Source organism: Phascolarctos cinereus, unplaced genomic scaffold (genome assembly GCF_003287225.1).
Source record: "Phascolarctos cinereus isolate Bilbo 61053 unplaced genomic scaffold, phaCin_HiC Scaffold_4;HRSCAF=312, whole genome shotgun sequence".
NCBI classification, from domain to species: Eukaryota; Metazoa; Chordata; class Mammalia; order Diprotodontia; family Phascolarctidae; genus Phascolarctos; species Phascolarctos cinereus.
The window spans coordinates 142758130-142781779 of NW_027555847.1; the positions used below are offsets into that span (position 1 = coordinate 142758130).

At 41.3% G+C, this 23650-nt stretch overlaps 1 protein-coding gene across 1 annotated transcript in view; it reads left to right on the forward strand.

Moving 5' to 3' along the window:
* Positions 1-4563: 4563 nt before the first annotated feature.
* The window catches only part of TBC1D2 (TBC1 domain family member 2), a 63049-nt gene continuing 43962 nt past the window's right edge, over positions 4564-23650 (forward strand). Inside the window, 3 exon segments of the mRNA XM_020995561.2 lie at positions 4564-5291; positions 9643-9790; positions 19082-19229. Coding sequence (XP_020851220.1) covers positions 4803-5291; positions 9643-9790; positions 19082-19229 — 785 coding nt within the window. The 5' untranslated portion in view covers positions 4564-4802.

The window sequence follows — 23650 nt, forward strand, 5'->3', positions numbered from 1 at the left end:
GAGCCACATAACATCTGAATGCAGATGTTAAGTTTGTGTTATTTTTTAACTCTTCTTTAGAGTAAAGAATAGTATTTTTAAAAGGAATTCCCCTAGAATGACATTCATTAATCAGTCACTGTCTTTTTCTAGATCAGGGGTTGGGGAGCTATAGCCTTCTAGGTCCTTGGGTGCAGCCTTTTGACTGAGTCCAGCTTTTACACTGCGCCACCTAGCTGCCCCAAAAAACACTTATTCTGATGAGCAAAAATCTTTTTCTCTATTCCTCTCCTACCTCACTCTATGGGGAAAAGAAAACAAATTATCATAACAAACATACATAATTAAGCAAAATAAATTCCTTCATTGCCTGTATGCATGTGTGTGTGGGAGTGAAGAGGTTTTAGACTGCATACCAAACTGAAGGTCTATAAAGCTGCTGTGCCTACTTCATTGTTACATGCCTGTGAAATTTGAACAGTCTATCAGTGCTATACCAGAAAATTGAACCATTTCCATTTGAATTATCTTAGGAAGATTCTGAAGATTACTTGGCAAGATAAGATATCAGACACTGAGGTCATCTCTTGAACTGAAATACCAAGCATTCAAATTCTACTGTAGAGGGAATAACTCTGTGGGGCTGGCTACCTATCCCAAATGTCAAACACACTTACCCAAAAGACTGTTTCATGGAGAACTCACACAAGCAAGCACTCACATGATGGTCAGAAGAAGCTGTACATGGACACTCTTAAGGCCACTTTGAAGAACTTTGGTATCAACTGTGAAACATGTGAAATGCTGACACAGGATCTCCCAGCATAGCGTGCCTGCATCAAAGAAGGTGCTATGCTCTATGCTCTATGAGCAAAGCAGAATCTAAAGACATCTCCATCCCAAATGTCCCAATGGACTATTTGTGCCCAACTAGGGTACAGACTTCCAAACTCACATTGGACTGTTAAGTCACTGCTGAACGCACTGTACCCTGACCTCAGTATGATGATGTCATTGGTCTTCTTTCAAATCAAAGGATGAACATGTGTGTATGTATGTATATGTATATATATATATATATATATATATATATGTTTGTGTGTATATCTGTCTCATCCTTCTAAAACTATCACCTTACTACCAGGTGGGAAAGTTCATCATCAGTCCCCTGGAATCATGGGTGGTTACTGTATTAGCCATAGTTCTTACAACTTTTAAAAGCTATTTATCTTTACAGTGTTGTTGTTATTGTATAGTTTTGCTGGTTCTTTTCATTTTTTATCAGTTTATAGAAGTCTTCAAAATTATTTGTTTTATTATATTATGCTATATGAATTGTTCTGATTCTATTTACTTCAGTCTGCATCAATTCATACAGGTCTTTCTATGTCTCCTTGAAATCATATTATTTCCTCAGTTCTTATAGTACATTAGTACCCCATCACATTCACCTACCACAACTTGTTCAGTCATTCCTCAATTGATGGACATTTAATTTTAGTTTCCAAATTTTTGCCACCATAAAAGGAGCTATGATAAATATTTCTGTATGTCACGGGTGAAATTTAGCAAAAAGGTAAACTGAGGTTTTTTTGAGCAAGATAACATTTATTAACAGGGGCATGCTGTTAATGGCTTGCCTCCATTTATGCCAAAGACCCCAACCTGATGGAAAGTTCCCCTTTTATAGGTTTTGGGGAGTACAGAACAAAGAACAGAACATGTGACATCATGGGATTGGGGATAATGTAATGGGTTACAAAACTGAGGTGCAGGAAACAACATGATTGGTTAGAAATCTGGTAATGGAGACTAGCAACAATCCCTTCCTTCCTTCCTTCCTTGTGACTAAGAAGTGCTCATGGTTCAAGTCTACCTTTGAGATTACTGATAATGGCCCAGACTTTTGGACATCAAATCAGTATCCTCAAAGAATAGCTCTGTAGTGGATTTATTTCCTCAAAGTCTGGCACATAGCAGGACCTTAATAAATTCTTGTTGATTGATTGATTGGCTAGACAGGTGCAGTTCCAGATATGTCCACAAGGTGACAACAAAGGATACCATAAAAGTATCTGTTTGAATTGACCAAATGATTCAGTCATTAAAACAATTTTTTTTTAAATGAAAGATTATGCTTGGCACTGTGGGGACACAGAAGTATTCAACTATTCCTCTCCTTCAGGAAAGTACAATCTGAATTCTCAGATAACATAGGGACATTTGAAATAAGTGAATGATTAAACTGTATATTTTTGTAATGGTCAAACCAAGCATTTTTTTTAAATTGACCACCTATTAGGTCCAAGACATTGTCATGGGGAGCGTCATGGGGATACAAAAATATGAAACAAATACCCACATTCAAGGGACATACAACCAAGTTGCAGGGTTAAAATACAGAAAAGTAAAGGGGATTTAAATAGAATTTTTAGGGCTGGAAGGGACATTAAAGGTTGGAGTTCTTCTAGACCAATCTCCTCCCTTTCGGTGAAGAAAGCGAGAATCTGAAAGGGAAAGTGACTAATTCTATATCACACATAGTTAGGGGAAGAACAGATGCTAGACTCCAGGTCTGAACATGATCTGGAATTGTTAAGAAACTGGTTAACTGCTGGAGTTTCATACATGTTAAAGGTAGCACTAAGAAATACTGTATTAGTTATTTTTCTTGCTGTTGTTCAGTCATTTCAGTTGTGTCCAACTCTTCATGACCCCATTTAGAGTTTTCTTGGCAAAGGTGGTAGTTATTACAGTATTTCTAATCCATCTGTTACATGGTAAGCCCCTGAAGGGCAGGGAACCTGTCATTTTTCTTCTTTCCATCTCTAATATCTAATTTAGGACCTTACATTTAACCTACACTTTGTGTTGAAATGAACTGGGATCAGACTAGGTTAGTTATAAAGGGCCTGGAATGCCAAACTAAGAAACTTAAAACTTCATCCCTTAAACAGTGAGTAATCATTGAACAATTCTGGGCAGGGTAGAGACAAGGTCAGACTTGTATATTAGTCGAGTAGCTATGTGAGTGAATTAAAACAGAGAGAGACCAGTTACAGATAGGAAGCTATTACAATCATCTAGCTAGGTAGTGGTCACAAAATAAATGTTTGTGTAGGGGAATTAGTGGACTGCAAACTCACTGAGACAACTGTGTGACATTTCAACATTTGAAGTATCTTCCAACTCAATCCTGGCAGTTAGGTAGCCCAGTGAATACAGCGCCAAGCCTGGAGTAAGGAAAACTTATCTTCCTGAATTCAAATCTGACTTCAGATACCTCCTAGATGTGTGACCCTCCAGGGCAAGTCAATTAACCCTGTTTGCTTCAGTTTCCTCATCTGAAAAAATGAGCTGGTGCTCAGACAAGAGCTATATACCATTCGGATTAGTAGATAAAAAGTTAATGCTAGCTTTGACTGCATTGAGAAGCAGTGTCCAGAAGGTGGGAGGTGACACTCTGCCCTGATCAAAATACATCTGGAAAACCATGATCAATTCTGGGGGGTGAGATGGGAAGGTACAGATTTTAGCAATAACATTGATAAGGCAAACACATCCTGAAAGGATAGAACTAGGATCATGAGGGGTTGGAGACCATTCCAGACAAAGAAGGAAGCAAAGGCAATACCCGGGGTGGGGTGGCGGGTGTTGAATTAGCTTGAGAGCTTCCTTCAAATTGTGGAGAGGGATTGTTCAGCTTGGCCACAACGGGAAAAAAACTAGGAGCCAGACCACCAAATTGCAAAGAAGCAAATTTCAGATTTTCAGCTGCCTTTGATGTATTGTCTGCAACCCAATGTAAACTCTTTGAGGGGATGGCTTTTTTAAAATTTTATTTATATTCCCATTTAGCACAGTACCCCGTAAAGGGCAAAAGCTTCATAAATGTTTTATCTAATCTGAGGTAAGGAAAGACTTGCTAACCACCACAGCCCTCCAAAGCGGAAGAGGGCTCCTTTGGAGCGGGTGGGTAACCCGGCCTTCGCCGGGTCTTTTGTCAGGGGGTGTCTTCGAGGGATCCGTGTTCGGGTACAGGCTCGACTAATCCTCCTCCCCTAGCCCTACGACCCCGAAATTCTGTGAAATGGCGCAGCGGTTTCTCAAAGTCGCGGCTGCAGCGAGATTACGACACTCTCCCAGGCCAGTCGCGGCACCCCTTCCTCAAGGGCCGGCCACGCCCGACCGCATTAAAGGTATGTACCTCCCCAGCTCAGTCACCTGGGAAGGAGCGGCAGGTACCCACGTGGACTCCGGAATGTTCCCCACCGAGGAAGCCTCAGCCCTGCGGAAGGGACGGGGAAAGGGACAATCTTCCTTTTCTACGTTTTGCGTTCCTTCCGATTGCGGAAAAAAGGTGTGGAGAATTTGCAGTCGGAGTTGGGCAGAGGAAGGGAGGGAGGTAACACCGGTAAGCACCGCCCCCAGAGGGGGCTGGAAGACAGCCTCGCTTCCCTACTTCAAGTCGGCTCCTATTGGAGGAGCCGCGCGCCAGCTGCAAAGATGGCGTGGCCAGGCTCGCCTCGGACAGGGGAGGGGCGGGTCCGGGCAGGTTGGAGGCGGAGCCTCGCGGGGGGCGCGGCAATCGGTGGAGCCGCAGTCGGGGTGCGCTCAGGGTTGGGGGTGAGCTTGGTGGTCTTGCAGTTGCAGCGGCGGGTCCGAGGCGTCCTCCGGCGGTCCCGCTCCGCCCCGGGCCCTGTCGACCTCGGGTCACCCCGAAGCCTCCCCCGAGAGGCGGGTCCGCACAGGACGCCCCGACCCCCTAGCAATCGGGGAAGCCCCGCCTCCACTCTGCTACGAGTCTCGAGGGCTAGCGGTGAATGAGGCTTGGCTCTCCGGGCGGTTCTTGGGTTCCCCCCCGGCCCCGGAGAGGAAGCCGAGCTCCCTCCTGGATTAACCCCGAGATGGAGGAGGAAACCCCGAGGGAACCTGGGCCGCCGGCTCCGGACGATGCTCCCCCCGAGCCTGCGAGCGGGGATGACCCCAGCCCCGCGGCCGAGAAAGGTCCGGCGTCCCCGGAGGGCTCGGAGGCTGAGCTGCCCAAGCCCGGAAAAGAAGCCAAGGACCGGGCCGCCAAGGAGCTCTGCGGGTACTTGCTTAAATTCGGAGGCAAAGGGCCCATCAAGGGCTGGAAATCCCGCTGGTTCTTCTACGACGAGAAAAAGTGCCACTTGTATTACTCCAGGACTGCCCAGGATGCTAACCCCCTGGGGAGTATCGACCTTTCCACTGCTACGTTTGATTGCAGAGTGGAAGCCGAAGAGGGCACTTTTGAGATCAAAACTCCAAGTCGAGCTTTTACCCTGAAGGTAAATGGAACTGTTTTTCCTTGCTGTTAGCTTGCCTTCAAGCCCTGGGTAAAATTCCACATTCTGCTGTAAGCTGGAACCTGATCACCCCCTTAATTCTAGTGCTTTCCCACTGTTGTTTACTTAGAATATATCCCGTATATGGCTTATTTGTACCTCAATCAATAAACATTTATTAAGCGCCTACTGTGAACATAGTTGTTTGCGCGTTGTCTCCACCATTGGACTAGGCGCCTTGGGAACTGGGGCTCCTCTCTTACGGCTTTCTTTGTATCCACTGCTGTTAGCTAAGTGTTTGGCACTTGGTGCTTAATAACCATTTGTTGACTGATCTTTGATGTTCTGTAAAATTTGGCCTTGAGCATGTAATAAAATCCATGTCGTTGGTCATACTTTTTACTTTTTTGAAAGGTTTGTTAACTAGGCCTTTCTCTTTCTAATTAAAAGTGAGATCTTGTGGAGAAAAGGGACGGAGGTTTTTTAATCTTATCAGAAATGGGAGTTCTGGTTCTTTTCTGTCTTCCTGCATTATATCCCTCTAGGACTGGGTGCTTCCTCCTGAGAGCCTGTGGGGAAAGAAGCATGTTTAGTGCCTTAGATTTCTTTGACTGATTGTTGTCACCCGTGTTTGATGTTGATTACTTTTTCTAAACCTTCTCTGCTGCTGCTGTTTAATTGGCATAATGACCTTCCTGAGAATAATCTGAGGATTAGTCAAAGAAAGTTTGACCTACCTAGGTGGCCAGGGTGTGGTGCCTTAGGGTAAGACGTTCAAAGCGGTCATACTGAGTAAGCGGAGGCACAGACTACCTAGAGCTGGGACATTATAAGCACCCTGTTTAGATGGTTATTAAGTGGTACTTTAGAGTAAAAAAGTCTTGGTAACTCACATTTATAGAGGTATTAAGGTATACAAAATATCCTGTGAGATGGTAGTACAAACTATAATTAATAAAAATTTTTATGGGTACGTCTTCCACATATGACAACTCTACATTGTAATAATATTATAATATTACAATAATAATAATATTCAAAGGGTGCAAGGGGTGAACGATTCAACTCCCTATTGTCAACCTTGTGATAAACCTCTTAGAAACTTATCTGGGCTGCTTCTCAGACAACAAACTTTTGGTCTGCCACTATGCCCCGTATTCAAAGTCTTTACCAGCTTGGTTTAGTACATACCAAAGCTTGGGTTTCATTAGCTTAACTTTCAAGAATGCTGGTTCAGGTGTAATGCTGATGTTTTCCCTACATTGATTATCTCCAGTTTACCCTATATATTTCTTGTTTGTACATAGTTGTTTTCATGATACCTTAGACAGGGATTATTTTGCCTTTGTATCGCCATCTCCGGTAGAAAATGCATGACAGATACATAATAGGTGCTCATTAAGTGATTATTGACTGGCTGGCTGGCTCACTAGCATACAATGATGAGACCACAGAGTAGGATCTCAAAAATATCCAGATGTTATAGATAAAGCTCAGATTAAGTGTCTTGCCTAGAAAATGATGGCGTTTGAACCTAGGTCTTTTGATTATGGACAGTGCTGAGAATCACAATATGTGAACCCTGGTCACAGGATCATAAATTTAGAACTGAAAGAGACCTTAGAAGTCTTCTAGTGTAATCTAACCTCTCTCATTTTACAGAGGAGAAACCAAGGGTCAGAGGTTAAATAATTTGCAAAAGGTCTCAACACCAGACAGAGCCAGTTTCTGATCCCAGGTCCTTTGACAAGAGCAAATCCAACATTCTTTCTACTTTATCCATACTACCTTGTTGTGCTCAGTTCTAGGTACCATATTTCAGCAATCAGTTCAACAAACATTTAAATACCAGGCTATGTTCAAGGCCTGGGACTGACTATATCATTTCCCTGGTCAAAAACCTTTCATGGTTTTCCATTGCCTATAGGATAAAATACAAAATGCTTGGCCTGGCATTTAAGGCCCTCTACATTATGACTCTCATCCACTTTTCCAGCCTCATTTCATGCTACTCCCCATCATAAAACTCGTACTCCATTTAAACTGGTACAGTGGAAAGACCACTTCACCTGGAAACGGAGAACATGGGCTCAAATCCCACCTCTGAGACATTTTCTGCTTGTATGACCTTGGGCGAGTCACTGAAGTTCTCTGGCCCTCAGTTTTCTCCTCTGTAAAATGAAGGCATTGGACTAGATTGCCCCAGATTTCCTTCCAACTCTAGATCCATGATCCTGTACTAGGCCTCATTCCTTCACTAACACAAACCAGTCCCCATGCACTTCTTCCTTAACTCTGCTTCTTAGGTTCATTATCTTTCTTTCATTTTTTTTTTTTACAGGAGGCACCTGGAGTTAAGTGACTTGCCTAGGGTCACATAGCTAGTAAATGTTAAGTGTCTGGTCTGAGACTGGATTTAAACTCAGGTCCTCCTGACTCCTCTATCCACTGAGCCACCAAGCTGCCCCCATTATCTTCTTTCAAGGTTCCACTTGGGTGCCAACTCCTTCATGAAGGCTTCGATATCCCTCCCCATCTCCACCCCCCAAAAGACTTATTAGTGCTTTTTTCTACTTTTCATTGTATTGATGGAATAAATCCTAATAAAGCTGCCCCCAGCACCAGTATTCTGACTTCCTTATGGGCCTCACTGAACAACAAGCATGTCCTGATTTAACCACACAACCTAGCTTTAACCCCATACCACAGGCCCCCAGAGTCAGTCATAGGCCCCACTGAACAGCAGGCCCACTGCCCCCCCCCAATATCCTAACTTCCTCATCTATGCCTCACTGCTCACTTGAACAACAGGTGTGTCCATGTGATGGGATCCTAGCCGCTGCCTCTAGCTAGCCACTGCCCCCAAACCCATTGCTCATATTTCCCATGGAAACAGCAGGTGTGTCCATGAACTCAACCACAACTACATTATCTGATCTCAGACAGACCCCAATAATCAGCCAATCAGAAAGCAGTACTACCAGTATGCCAGAGTAGGATGTGGACCCCAAAACAGTAGAAGAGACTTTCCCCAAATAGGCACCTGTGCAGTAACAGCAAAAGCTGTCCTTTAGGTGAACTTGTAATGTAGAGAGGCTTATTATAGTATCATTATCATATGTTAATGCCCCCCAGTGGGTTTTTCCTCTATGCATTGTGGGTAGTCAAATGTGCAGTTCCACTGAGGCTGGGACCCTTCTACATTACCTAATCACTTAACAAACCCCTCCTACCATTTTAATATTTATCATTTCTATTGTGTCATCAGCATCATTACACTATAAATTTGCCTGTGTTGTCTGACTAAGTTGCTGGTTCATCTTGGAACTCAGCTCTTTGGAGGCTTCATTCCCAGTAAATGCCTGTACTTGGATTAGAGGTGGACTGACTGAATGCTTTGGGACAGTCCCACCACAGCAAACTGTGAAACCTCAGCAGTATGACATCTATTGGTGAATGTGTTGTCTCCTTCCAGTAGAATGTAATCTCAGGATGACACAACTTTTGTTTTTTATGCTACCAGTGTCAGCCTAGCAGAGTGCCCGTAGCAGGAGACCAGGATATAGGGAAGGAAAAGCGAAAGGGGAGGAATACATATATATTATCTTGTACTTACATAGCTTAGACTCTGTGCCCCATCCTCGGCTTCAGAGCGTGTGACATTTCAGAACTTTGTCTTACATTGACAAAGAAAGGCCATCATTTAACCACTAAATTTTATAAGGATCATCTGAACTAAAAAGATTTGATATGTAAGTAATGTTTATGTCTGAATCTTAAATTATGTGAAAGAGAAAGTTTTCCATTCCTGGTAATTCCTGCATATTTTGTGTATTTCCCCAATCTTTTGGGGGGGGGCTGGCAGGGACTGAAGCATTTGGGGTTAAGAAGTGACTGCCCAGGGTCACCCAGCTAGTAAGTGGAAAGTGTCCAAGGCCACATTTGAGCTCAGGTGCTCCTGACTCCAGGGCCAGTGCTGAATCTACTGCACCACCTACCTGCCCCTCCCTACTCTTTTTAAACATAAAATGTTAGTTCTGGCAGTTCCTCAGTTGACTGGAATCTAAGCAGAAACCCTCCATTTCATACCTGTGTGACCTTGGGTAAGTCATTTAACTTTCTGGGCTTTAGTTTCTTTGTCTGTAAAGGGCAAGGATTGAACCAGCTGTTCTCTGAGGTCCCTTCCAACTCCACCCCTATGATTTTATGTTGGAATTTGAGCTATCCTGAAAAGAGGTAGTTACCATACCTTTCTCCTTCTCTTACTCCATCCTTTAAAGAATGTAGAGATAAAACAAGAACCAACTTGCTTTACAGGAATCAAGGATTAAATCTAATTTTTGTGACCTCTTAGGCTGTCAACAAACAAACCATGATGTACTGGTTGCAGCAGCTTCAGTGGAAGCGTTGGGAGTATAACAACAGTCAGCCTGGAATCCTGGTCTCAGGGGTCACTGATGAAGCTTTGCCTGGGAATGCCTCTCCCCTGCACATCACACAAGGTATCAAAAAATCATTTTCCTTTTATTGTGAGCCCTTGTCTTTTTACTACGTTCTACAGTTGTACTCTTTAATTATGTTGTCATTATGAAAATACTGGGAATTAGGAGAACTCTTGGCAGAAGAAACAGTGCCTACATTTTAAAATCAAGTCAACAAGCATTTATTAGGTTTCTACTGTAGCACTGGGATTACAGAAAAAAAAAAAGCAAACATAAGCCCTGCCTTCAAGGAGCTTACATTCTAATGGGAGAGACAACATGCAAATAACTATGTACAAACAAGATACACACAGGATAAATTGGAGACAATCTAAGAGGGAAGGCACTAGCTTTAAGGAAAACTAGGAAAGGCTTCTTTTAGAAGGTAGGATTTTAGCTGAAACTCAAAGGAAGCCAGGAGGCAGAAGTGAGGAAGAAAGGTATATCAGACATGGAGACAGCCATTGAAATTGTACAGAGTCCAGAGAATGAATGTCTTGTGCAAGAAGGTCAATTTCACCGGCTCATAATCCAATCTAATAAATGTTTATTAGTTGCCTAATTAGTTGCCTTAGCACTGTGCTAAGCTCTACAATTAATAAAAAGATAGTCTCTGTCCTCAAAGGGATTATAATAATCTTATGAGGAGGAGAAAACACAGAAAAGGAGGCAGGAAGGGGAGGGAGGGGATTTAGGAGTATTTTGTTCCATAGAAGGCAGTAAGTAGGTTCAGAGTGGCATGAGTAAAAAGTCCATAGCCCAATCTGAGGGCTGTGGGGTAGTATCAATCAAGGCTTGAGTTAGCAGCATGGTGATGAGATTAGAGGAGATGCTCTTAATGTAGGAGGGGCATCTTGCTGAAATCAGGCAGAGTAGTAGAGGCAAAATGGAAGAACTCATAATAGACGTGTAAATTGTATAAAGACTGGAAAGATAGGAAGGGGGCCAGGTTATGAAGGGCTTTAAAAGTCAAACAGAAGATTTATATTTGATCCTGGAGCTAATAGGGAGTCACTACAGTTTATTGAATTAGAGGTTGGTGGTGGCATATCACTTTAGCAGTTGAGTAGAGGGTGGGATTGGCATGGGGAGGGGGGAAGGCTTGAGGCAGAGAAACCAATCAGAGGGCTATTACAGTAGTCCAGCTGTGAGATGGAGCATCAGAGGAGAGAAGACGCCTTACGTGAGAGATGCTACAAAGGTAGAATCAATGGGACTTACTACTGAAGTCATCCTCTTAAGTTGGTGAGAGTATGTCCCCTTCCAACATGCAACAGGTTTATCAGAAGGGACAGCATCTTACCATACTCTTTATAAAATGTGGCACTGCCACAGAGCAAAGCTAACTGGTATTTGTAAGGACAAACCTATGACCTTGGCCTCTTTACCACCATATTCTAAAATATTAAAGAGTTTATGGATTAGAAAGAGGAAAGAAAGCATTGTTATTAACTGTTGGAGTGGCAAAGTCATAGTTCCATATATGATATTATCTTGACACTGTCAGCTTCCCATTTGACTCATTGCTGTTTATTTAATTTTATCTTTCTGAGCTTTATAGCCATCTAGAATTAGTTGCGATTTTTCTCATTAATAAAATTGTATCTCTTTAACTAACTAGTTTAAGCCCCATCCCAGTTCATGAAATATTAGTTATTTAATGAAATGAAAGAAGTCTCAAGTCAACAAATATTTATCAAGCATTTACTATGAGCCAGACAGTGTGCTAAGCTCTGGGGAATACAAAGAAAGGCAGAAACTTATCCCTACCTTTAAGGTAAAACAGAGGAGCTCAAAATCTAATGTAGAATCATCCTTTCCCAATAGTAATTACTTTTAATTATATGTAATTAAATAAATATTAAAATTACTCCTCAAGTCTTACTCCAGTTCAATCCAGATATTGATGAAAGTCTCTTAAGAATCTTTTTAATATTTCTGTTCAATATGAGTCATTTCTTTGTCTTTTCTTCATTAATCATAGTCTTTCCAAAGTACATTGTACTTGCCAGTTCTTCATAGACTCTTCCTAGGATTCACTTCATAACATTTCTTTAAAAAATGTTTTCTGTAAAACATATCACGACAGGTATTTCACATCATCTTCTTCCTCTGTATTCTTCAGATTCTTCAAAGATCATAGGACAGAGATAAACACACACCAACTGCCAGTACAAACATCCCTCTTGCTTCTGTACTTTTAAAGAAACTTTTAATCTCCATAGCCTCTGATAAATAGATATCAGAAACAAGAGTTACACTAACAAATCTCTTGTTATATACATGTTGGTTTCTTTTTAATTTCCTTTATCAAAAATAGAATATCTTCCCTTATTCTTTCTTCTTTTCTGGACTGTTATTTGTAAGTTGCCCATCATAAACCCAACAAAGAAGCCCTCCACAGTTTAACACAGAAGTTGGAAAAATTTTCTCACGTCTATGTGAGAGTGAATCCCTTCTCCATGGTTCTTACATTCTTAATTCTTAAAAGAAGTATAGGAACCCTCCTAGGGAACAAAGATATTCCAGCTCTAACAACAGAATGATACTGGACATATTATTTGTTCCATGAAAGAGAATGTTCAGATAACAATATATTATACTTACATACCTTTCTAAAATTGAGAGCCTCAGAAAGATGTACAATTTATTTCAATAGCAATAATCATATACTTTTTAGGCAAAGGGAAATTAAAATACAAAGAAATATAAATAACTTGTCCACAGTCATATAGGAAGCTAGTGCAAAAGGGTTCTCAAACCCAAGTGTCAGTTTAAAAGCTTTTTAAGCCTTCAATTTAAGCCTATAATTAATATATTATATTTATATATATATTTATTTTCAAAATGATTTATATATTATCTCATTTGTTCCCATAATGCCTTTGTGAAACAGGTGAGCAAATATTACCTCTATTTAGAGCTAGGAAAGAGGCCAGCGCCTTGACTTTTCTAAGCCTAAGCAGATACAGCTAGAAGTACTTGATCTACCACTGGCACACAAGTCTAGGTTTTCTGACTTGACGTGCAGTGCTTCTTCTAATGTATCCACCCCTCTCATGTATGGTTTCTAGCGATGGTACAGATCTAGCTGCTTGATACCTGACATGTCTGTCATATGAAAAGATGATGATGCTGCCCCATCATCAGTTGCTTTGAAGAAGCAATAGTGAATTTGTGGTGACCTCTGTGTTCTTCTTCCTAAACCCTTTGTGATGAAAAGTATACATTAGTGACATAAAAGAAGTAGCTGGGGATAGAGGTTCAAGTGTGACACTGCAACAGAGCAAAGCCAAGTGGCATTATAAGGACCAACCTTCTATGAAATCACTGTCAGCTTCTAATGCCCTTGAACTGCATACAAATTTGTATTTGTGCACCTTAATTCAACTCAAGGATCTTCTTACATACATGCAGGTCAGCTGCATTTCCGTTTGTGTGTCACTCAGCTAGATCACTTAGTTGCCCTCCTCAGCCCCAACCTAGTGCATGCTTCGGGGTATTTCTGACACTGATGGGAAGGGAGAGCCAGGGAAGGCATCCTCACAGTAGCAGACTTTTGGCAGCTTTTCACTGTTGCCATAAGGCCACAGTGTAATGGCACACAAATTAAAATGCTTTGCAAGTTTTCACAGTTTTCAGTGAATGCTGAAAACTAATTAGGGCCTCCTGACCTCAAGTAGAAAGGTAAAAGAAACCTGCAAGAAAAGTGTATCACCCTTTGTCTGAATCTAATTTGAAATAGGTTTTAAAAAAACACTTTCATGACCTTTATACAACTACTGGAAAAATGTATATGCAGTTAAACCCTTAAAACTATTTCCTGTTATGACTAAATCCAATTCACTTGAAAATTAGAAAAGAAAACTTTGTAGCTGCATAGTATTAGATTGGTATTTAGAGCAAAAAGTAATCTTTTTTTTTGTTGGGAATCTTTCTGAAGTTTTAAATCCCTAGAGACTCATTAATAAAGATCCTTTTTACTAAAATGTCTCTCTTCTCCCATTTGCTTAACTGCCTTCTGTCCTATATTTCCAAATCTGGTTTCATTGATGTTTACATAATGAGTTTGAGCAATTTCAGCTGATTAGAATCAGACTGGTGACAGCAAGAAAGCCTTGAGATAACTGAATTCCTACGTGACTTGTACTGGAAAGTGACTAACCAGAAGAATCAGAATAGTCTTAGTTTTCACACTCCTTTTTCTGCTTTGTTTTAACCCATACCCTTAATTTTATGTGGTATTTTACTTAGAACATCCTCATATAACTGATGTTCTACTGTACAATATCTGCACAATATAAAGAGGCCTGTACTCTGTGTTGCTTTGTCTCTTTAAGCCTGTTCATAATTATAAAACATACATTTAAGACTTTAGAACATGTGCACAATCCCTTTTAATCTTACTTTGCATTATAACATAAAGGCGTGGATCCTTTCCTTCCTCCCTGTCTCCCATGGGTCATGCTGTAATGCTTCATCCTGATGTGGAGGTGACACAGGACTCTTGGCAGCCGTGCAGCAGATGACAAATTCTGTCACATCCTAAAGCTATACCACTTCAGGTATTGGTCTGGGGACAAATTAGGACAGCTAGTATCACAAGTGGCAATTAAACCCATCTCCTGCCTCCAGAATCTAGCACTCTCTCCACTAGAGCAAGAATCCCCTCTTCAGCTCCCTAACAAGTGGCTGTCCTGTACCCACTTAAAGACCTCAAATGCCTGGGATCTCATTTACCTTCTGAGGCTGCCCATTCCACTTTTGGTCATTTCTGACTGTTGGGATTTTTCCTTATTTCAAGCAAAAACATGCCTCTCTAATTGTATGGCTTGTTCTAGTTCTGATCTCTGGAGCCAAACAAAACAATTCTAATCTCTTTTCCCCATGACTGCCCTTCATATATTTGAAAGCAGCTACAGTGTCTCCCGTTAAGTCTACTTAGGAATGGAGTCAGAATGTGATAAGAGTGGAACAAACAAGAACCTAGAGGAGGGGAAAGCTTGTAGCCTGGGTGATCTGGAAAGACTTCATGAAGGAAGTGGAATTTGAGTGGTTATGCAACTACAGGGAATTAGTGAGATTGCCAGCTCTTACAAGTGTGATACTGTGAATCGCACACACACACACACACACACACACACACATACCCCTTACACTAACATATAATATATTGTATATATTATATATATATACTTATACCTTATATTCAGTTCACTTAGCTTTCCAAAAACATTTTCTTCCTATAGCATAGTATCTTGAATACCTTCTTATTGCTGCTATTGTGTCCCCTTTGGGTAGATCCCCACTCACTTGCACTTAAATTGTGTGTTGGTGTATCTCAAGTACATACTTTAATATCCTACACCTGGGAATTTATACCACTTACTTCATCTCTTTTACCTGTTTCTGGGCAGAAAATCCATTTCCATATTTTCTTCTCTTCTCTATGTCTTGCTATACCCCTAAGATTTATGTTGAATTTCAGGTGCCTCTGTGTCATGCATGTACAAATATTCCACTGACAGTTGGAAATCGGGCTAGAGCTGAGAGAGAGTTCGAAGTTTAAAATAAAAGTATGTGAATCATCTACGTAGGTTGAAAAATAACAATAATAATAATAACTGAAGTCATAGATGTGATCAATGAAAGAAAGACAAGAGGTTAAGAATAAAACTGTGAGGGAATGTTTAGATAAGCTCCTTGATATCAGGAACACTCAGCATCTCAGCACAGTAACATAACATATTGGGCATCTAATAAATGTTTGTTAAGTGAATATTGAAATGTAGGATGTGAAAGAAGGAATAATAGCCAGATGAACAGAAGCAATTACCAAAAACATAAGGGGTTAAAGGGAGTAAAGTGAGAGAAACCAGGGGTTTGGAGGTCTTCCAGGTTCTGGTAGTAGGTTTTTACTAGAATGAGGTTTTGGGGCCCTTCTAGATGGTGCTATCAAATTTTGAATGTAATCTTAATAACCAAGGTTCCTTCTCACCATCTAGCATTTCATTCCTCAGGTGTTGGATTCCTAGAGTAGTAGATATGGAGGAATGTGAAAGTAGATCTAGAAGCCAGATGCATCTACTGTGCCAATAAACATTTAGTGTCAACTAGAGTAGGCCAGATTGGGGTTGAGATAAACCAGCCCTCATATTTGGTAGAATATTATATGGTTTAGGGAAGCACTGGTAATAGAATCATTTTTTCAGAAATGCCATTACGTTAACAGGAGAAAGTGGGAGATACACTCCTCAATTCCTGACAGCTTATGATGAGACTCAAGAACTTTCCAGTTTTGCAGACAGTGCTAGAGATAAGCTGTGACAGTTCACAGGAGCTATTTGGGGACATTGTGGAAGAAAATGGATTTTATGTGATTAATGGGAGCGAGACTATGACTTTAGCTTCCAAGGCATTAGAAACATGGTTGATCAGTGAAGATTCCATGGATGAATCATAGATCTACAACTGGAAAGGATTTGGAGATCCTGTGATCCAAACCCCTCATTTTTAGATGAGGAATCTGATCCAGAGAGTTTAAGTGACTTGCCCATGGTTACTCAAATGTTGAGGAGCAGAACCAGTGTTTGAGCCAGGCCTTGAAGCATGGATAGTATTTCAAAGGTCACAAGTAGGAAAAGGGCATCCCAAGCAGAGGGTACGGGAGGAGCACTGAGGCAGTAAGTCGTGTCTGGAGGCATATAAAAGGTACAGCGAGTAGTAGTTTTTCTGTAGCTTAGTGCATATAAAGGGTAGTCATAAGACTGAAAATGAGAGAGGCAGTCCATTAATGAACAGCTTTGACTAACAGCCTAAAAATTTTGATTTTATTTGGTAACTAGTATCAGAAGCCATAGATGGAATTGAATGGTCAAGGAAGGGTGGGTGTGTGTGTGTGTGTGTGTGTGTGTGTGTGTGTGTGTGTGTGTGTGTTTTAAGATTGGAGAAGTCTGGCCACTGCTGCAATAAGATGAGAAGGAGTCAGTAGAAAGGGGGAGATTCAAGATGCAAAAAAAAGAGAGGATGATTGATTGATAAAGCAGGAGGAAGCAATAAGGGATAAATGCATAAGTGAAGGGGTTGGCCTTGCCAGGAAGTAGGGTTTCCTCTTCCTCTGAAACTAGAGAGAGGAAAAAAGGTGAAATTACTTAGGAGTTTTAAGGGACAAGAAGTCAAAGGATATCACAAAAGATGACTGTGATCTCAGTAAGGGAAAATTATGTCATTGGCTGAGCATGAAGGGTAGAGAGAAATTGTAGGCTTGAGAAGAGATGGAAAGAGATTTAGACCAATTGTGAGGATTTAGACTGTGAACTGATAAGAATAAAATAAAAGGATTTCTGAGTAACAGCGAGTGTACAGTTGAGGTGAAAGTATCCAAAATAGAGTTCAGCATCTTTCACACAAAACCTTCCCCTCCACCGTACTTCCTTATTTCTGTCAAGAATACCACCATCTTCCCAGTCTCACACCCATATTTCATCTTAGGTTCCTCACTCACACTTACCCAACACATCCAGTCTCTTGCCAAGCCTTGTTGTTACTACTTTCCCAACAAATCATAAAAGCCCTTTCTTTGTACTCACACAACCACCACCCTGGTACAGGTCCTTATCGCCCCACACCTGGAGCACTGCAGCAGCCTGCTGCGTGGTATCCCTGCAACAAGTCTCTTCCCACTCCAATCCATCTCACAGCTGCCAAAGTGATTTTCCTAAAGCACATCTGACTGGGTCCCCCAAGTATGCAATAAGATCTGGTAGTTCCCTATTATTTCCAGGGTTAAATATGAAATCCTTTGTTCGGATTTTTTTTTTTTGCTTAGGCAATCAGGGTTAAGTGACTTGCCCAAGGTCACACAGCTAGTAAGTGTTAAGTGTCTGAGGGTGGATTTGAACGCAGGTCCTCCAGACCCCAAGGCCAGAGCTCTATTCACTGTGCCGCCTTGCTGCCCCCTTTGTTTGGCTTTTAAAGCCCTTCACAAACTGGTCCTTTCCTACCTTTCCAGTCTTCTCACAATTTAACGCCCTCCACTTAGTCAGCCATCCAGCTATGCTGTCCTTCTTCCTGTTCCTCACACATGCCACTCCTCGCAACTCAGAACCTTTTCCTGGTTGTCTCTTGTGCTTGGAATGCTCTCCCTCCTCATCTCCACTTCCTGGCTTCCCTAGCTTCCTTCAGGATTCAGCTGAAATCCCAGCTTCTACCAAAGGCTTTTCCTGGTCCCTCTTCACCCCTCATGCCTCCTCTCTCTAGTCAGTCATGCCTTCCCTTTGAGATTATCTCCCATTTACACTGTACACTGTGTACTCCCATGTACACTGGTGCGTACACAGTTTGTTTGCATGTTTTCTCCCCCAGTACTATGTGAGCTTCTTGTATTTACCTTTTTATTGTTGTTGTGCCCCCAGTTCTTAGCCCAGTGTAAACAATAAATACTTGTTGACTGACAAATTTATAATAAATGAAGTTGGGTTAATTTTGAGATCTTATCTATCAACACGCAACAGCAGGATCCTAGAAATCAAATGAAGAGGCTAAACCAGAGTTGAAGATTAGCTTAATAGGGATCAAAGAAGGTCACAGGGACAATATCGTGTAAATTTATGGCTAGGGCATTTTTTGAAGTAGCTGGCCATTATTAGGTTAAGACTGAGGAAAGGGATAAGTAAAGCCAAAAGGGAGGTGAAGGGAGAGGGATAGACTGGAAAAAGTTGGATTAGAGATGAGGAGGAGGGCAAAGAGTGGGTTTAGTGTGAGGGAGTTGGAGTGGTAGAGGGATTGTTATCTAAGGGATCTTTGAATTCAGGATTTGGGAGCATATGGTGCCACATAATGGTCAGGTCTAAAGAGTAGTTCTGCTGGTGTGTGGCTGCAGTAGAATAGAGATAGAGCTCTTCGAAAGAGGTCAGCTAGTTCAAAGTGTAATGCCCGTGAATTTTGAATTATGGGAGAATGATAGCCAGGGTAGGGAGGAGAAGAGAACTGTGAAGCAGGCACTAAAGTCATTGAGGAAAGTCAGGAAGGTAGCTATAGTTCTGAGGATTGGGGGATGTGATCTGATGACATTAACTTTGAAGAAAGAAGCATTGTTGAGGCATGGTAGCAGTTTGAAAGTATCACTGGGGAGCAGAGTATCCAGACCCCTGCTTCTGGCCTTGTGAATCAGAAGGGATAGGTGAATGGACAGCCTCTCAGAGGAGAGCCAGCCAGCTAAAAACAATTAAGATTCAACATGAATCTAAACATGAGCTTTTTAAAGCACTATAACATTGGGTCTATATGTTTCACTTTTATTTTGTTCTCTAGAACTAGGTAATGCAGAAACTGATGAATTTTTCTTCCCTGTGAAAACACCAACTGGACTAGTGGGCATAGCAGCTGCTTCTCAGCCTGTTCCAGAGATGCCCACTACCCTCCCGAATATTTCCCTCAAACACCTAGGAACTGAAATACAGTAAGTGTTTAGGGAACTGGGATAACTAATCTATAGATTGGTACCTTCTGATACTGCTAAAAACTGTGATATATGTTTACATTAAATGAACTTTACAATTGCAGCTGGACGGTGTAGTAGATAGAGTGCTGGGCCTGGAGTCAGGAAGATCTGAATTCAAATGTTGCCACAGACACTTACTAGCTGTGTAATCTTGGGCAAATCATTTAACCTCTGTTTGCCTCAGTCTCCTCATCTGTAAATGAGGATACAAATAGTGTTGGAGGACTAAATGAGATAATAATTGTGAAGCACTTAGCAAAGTGTCTGGCACATAGTTAAATAAATACATATATAAATTACATGAAATGTATAACATTATTATTACTTTCATTTGCTATAGTTATAATTATAGTAGACAAACTATCAAAATTACAGTGCAGCAAATTAAGTATTAGAAAATAAGCACAATTCAAATCTTGGAGTGAGATGGCAGGATGGTGCATTGGGCTAGGAGATGTGGGTTCAAATTCTCCCTTAGACACTAGCTATGTGACCATGAAGAAATCCTTACCCCAGGAGTTCTTAACCTTTTTTGTGGTGTTATTCTTTGAATAATGTTTTTATTTGTGTGAAATGAGATACACATGAAGGAAACTGATTATTGAAATGCAGTTATCAAAATATGAGAAAAACAAGTTCATGGATCCCAGGTTAAGAGCACCCCTGATTTGATTTCTCAGAGCCTGTTTCTTCATCTTTAAAATAGGAATGATAATACTTTTACTACATAACTTAGACAGATCTTGTGAGAACACTTGCAAACCTTAAAGCACTATATAAAATTGTGAATTATTGTTATTACCAGTTTTACTTTCATTTGTACCTCTGGAATATTTCAGGATCCATCCCTTCTGTCGATTTCCACTGCCACCAAGCCAGTTTGGGCCCTCATCATCTCTGACCTTGACTCTTAGACTAAGCTCTAACTACTCTACCTGTTTTGGTCACTTTCCCTTCCAGTTCATCTGAGCCACTCCTAAAGCACCTTTCTCATCATTTGAAACACTCTTCCGCCGCTCTCTCCGCCAGTAACACCCTATGGCCTACTGAAGGAAATTTAAACTCCTTAGACTGGCATTTAGGGTTTGCCACAATTTAGCTCTAACCTGCTCTTTCAGCCTGTCTCACACTGCTTTCTTTTATACACCCCCTGTTCCAACAGTACTGACTACCAGAGTGCCTAGCACATTGTATCTTGCTGGCTCACCATCTGCCATTCCTTAAACACACCCTTCATTCACCCACTTCTTTGTCATCGCTCCCATGATTCCCTTCACCTGGAATTGTTGTCTCACCCATCCTAGCTCTGTTTGTGTTACATGTCCTTCATGCCACCTTGTTCAATGCCATATTCTCCATGATGTTTTCACTTACCCTCCCTTGACCAAAAGGAGCTTTTGCTAAAATACCAGAACACTTTCTACCTCTCTTACTTCACTTGAACATTTATTTGTATTTATTTGTGCATGTTTTACCTCCACTGATAGACTATAAGCTCCATGATGGCAGAGAACATGTCTTTTTTGTATCTCCCATAGCACCAAGCATATGATAGATACTTAATAAACATTTATGTGAGTGGACAAATTTATAACTTGGTAGTGCAAAAGAAGAAGGAAATGACAAAGCACTCCAGTATCTTTGCCAAGAAAACCGCTGACAGAGTTGTGAAGAGTTGGATACGACTGAAAAGCTGAACAGTAACTACAAGTGTAATGCCAAGTGTGCTGTACATGGAATTAAGAAGATGTAGATTGGATAAAATATGAGATACTGACTTACAATAAGAACATGAACAAAAGAATCTCTGAGATTCCTCAGTTTCCTCATCTGTAAAATGGGGATAATAACACCTGTAGTACCCTCCTTACAGGTTCTTGTGAGGATCAAATGAGATAGTTGGCCTAAGTCATATGGCAAGCCTTAAAATGTTATGTGTGACGGCTAGGAATATTATATAAAATTGAAAATAGTTATAGCACCTTCTGTGGCTTAGTCGGTGAGCCAAGAGGCCTGTGTTCTAATCCTGGCTCCGCTACTAAGTAGCTGCGTGCACAAAACTCTGCTGCCTGGGCACACTTCACATTTATGTTACATCATCCTAACTGGGCTCTCACTGCTTCTCTGTAATCAGTTTGTTCTCCCACTGTCCACAGTGGCTGTTCCATTCTTGTCCCTCACCAAGCTTCCCACCCTCTCAGCTTAAGGAGCTGACTCACACTGCACCAAAATCTTTGAGTCCATTTCCTGAGAACTTCCTCTTTTCCCCTTCTGCTTGCTTCACATCACTCAGACATACTCCCCCACAGTCTCCTCTTTAACCCATCTCATATGAAGAGGTGGCCCTTTTTTTTTTGCCCAGACAAACCTCTCTAGGTACATCCTTCATCCCTGATGCATTGCCTTGCATCTTCTCCAGTAGATTGTCTTCTCTATCATTCCCACTCTCTAGTCTGCAGTCTGTTCCCTGTGTACCTGCTCCTTTCCTGCCACCTACAAATACAGCCATATCACCTTCATGCTTAGAAAACCCTCTCTTGATGCTACCATCCCATCTGCTCCTCTTCTCTGCTAAATTCCTTGAGAAAGCCACTACAGGGGCAGCTACGTGGTGCAATAGATAGAGCACTGGTCCTGGATTCAGATACGGCCTTAGACACTTGACACTTACTAGCCATGTGACCCTGGGCAACTCATTTGCCCAACCAAAAAAAAAAAAGCCACTACACTGGATGCCTCCACTTCCTCTCACTCTCTTCTAAACCCCCAGCAATCTGACTTCTGACCTCATCACTCAACTGAAACTGCTCTCTCAAAGTTACCAATGGTCTAACTGCCAAATCTAATGACCTTTTCTTAATCCTCAGTAGAACAAAACTCTGCCTTTACAGGCTCTTTTACAAGTTGTCCCCCATCTACTTATCATTCTTAAATGTAACAATAGAAGTAACTATTCAGTGACCCTTTGGTAATAAGCAGGCAGGGCAAAAAACAGGGAGATACATAGAGGAATTCCCTGTGAATAGTGAGGTCTTCAAGATGCTTCTGTCTGTAAATGACATTATATTGTTTGCATCAAGCCCTGAAACACTGCAGAGTCTCTAGGAAGAGATCTGTAATTACTCAAAGGAGTTTGGCCTGTCTATCCAAACAGGAAAGACCAAATGTGGGTGGAGAATGTCTTCCAAATTTCAATATGCATCTGAATGGACACCCTACAGACATTGTCCAACAGCATCTATATCTGACAGTACAAATGGGCAATGAGTTGGGCCCAGACTTGAGAAGACGGAGAGCTGGCTGGATTGTTTGTGGAAGGGTAAAAAGTACTTTTACTGACTCTGAGCTTCTCCAGAAGGCAAGGATCCTTTTTTTCAGTATAAATACTTTATTGGTGCTACTTTGTGGAAACAACACTTAGAACACCACTGCTTCCAAAGAACTAAACAATGATGAAGAAAGAAGAAGGAAAAAAGAAGATAATGACAAAAGGTGAATATGGAGTGGTCACATGGTAAGAGTGAGAAATAACAGTGGATGGCGAGAATACTTGTGGTATCCTCTTCATGTTAAGAGAAATCGAAGAAGGACCTGTACATAATTTGATGGACTCTTACAGGGAGGATTCACAAGCATGGCTTGTGATTTGTGTTGTTGGAAAGAATTCTCAAGTCGATAAGATCATAGATTGGTTTGAATTTGAGAGTAATTCTACTATAGCAGTTTGCATTTATATAAACATTTTATGAAATGAAGCTATTAAACATAGTTTATAAGAATTGTAATTGAGGGTCAGCTAGGTGGTCTAGTAGATAGAGCTCCAGCCTTGGAATCAGGAGGACCTGAGTTCAAGTGGCCTCAGCCACTTGAAACTTACTAGGTGTGTGACCCTGGGCAAGTCACTTACCCCCAATTGCCTCACCAGAAAACCAAAACAAAACAAGAATTGTAATATGAGTAAGGCAGCTAGGTGGTACAGTGGATAGAGCATTGTGCCTGGAGTCAGGAAGACCTGAGTTCAAGTTCTGCATCAGACATTTACTAGCTATATCACCCTGGGCAAGTCCCTTATCTCTATTTACCTCAGTTTTCTCGTCTGCAAAATGAGCTAGAAAAGGAAATGGCAAACCACTTCAGTATCTTTGCTAAGAAAACCCCAAGTGGGATCAGAAACAGAGTCAGAAACAACTGAACAACAGCAAATTTGAGTAAATGTTTTAATATGGCTAGAAATTCCATCTGAGTCTTGTGTTTTCATTTTTCATGAAATGAGCTTACTATCCCTTTCAGCAAAATGACTGTATTAGTCCTCCACTAAAGTGATTCATTGTGGTGTAAAAGTGAGCTTGCATTCCTAAAGGCTGCATGGGCAGAATTCC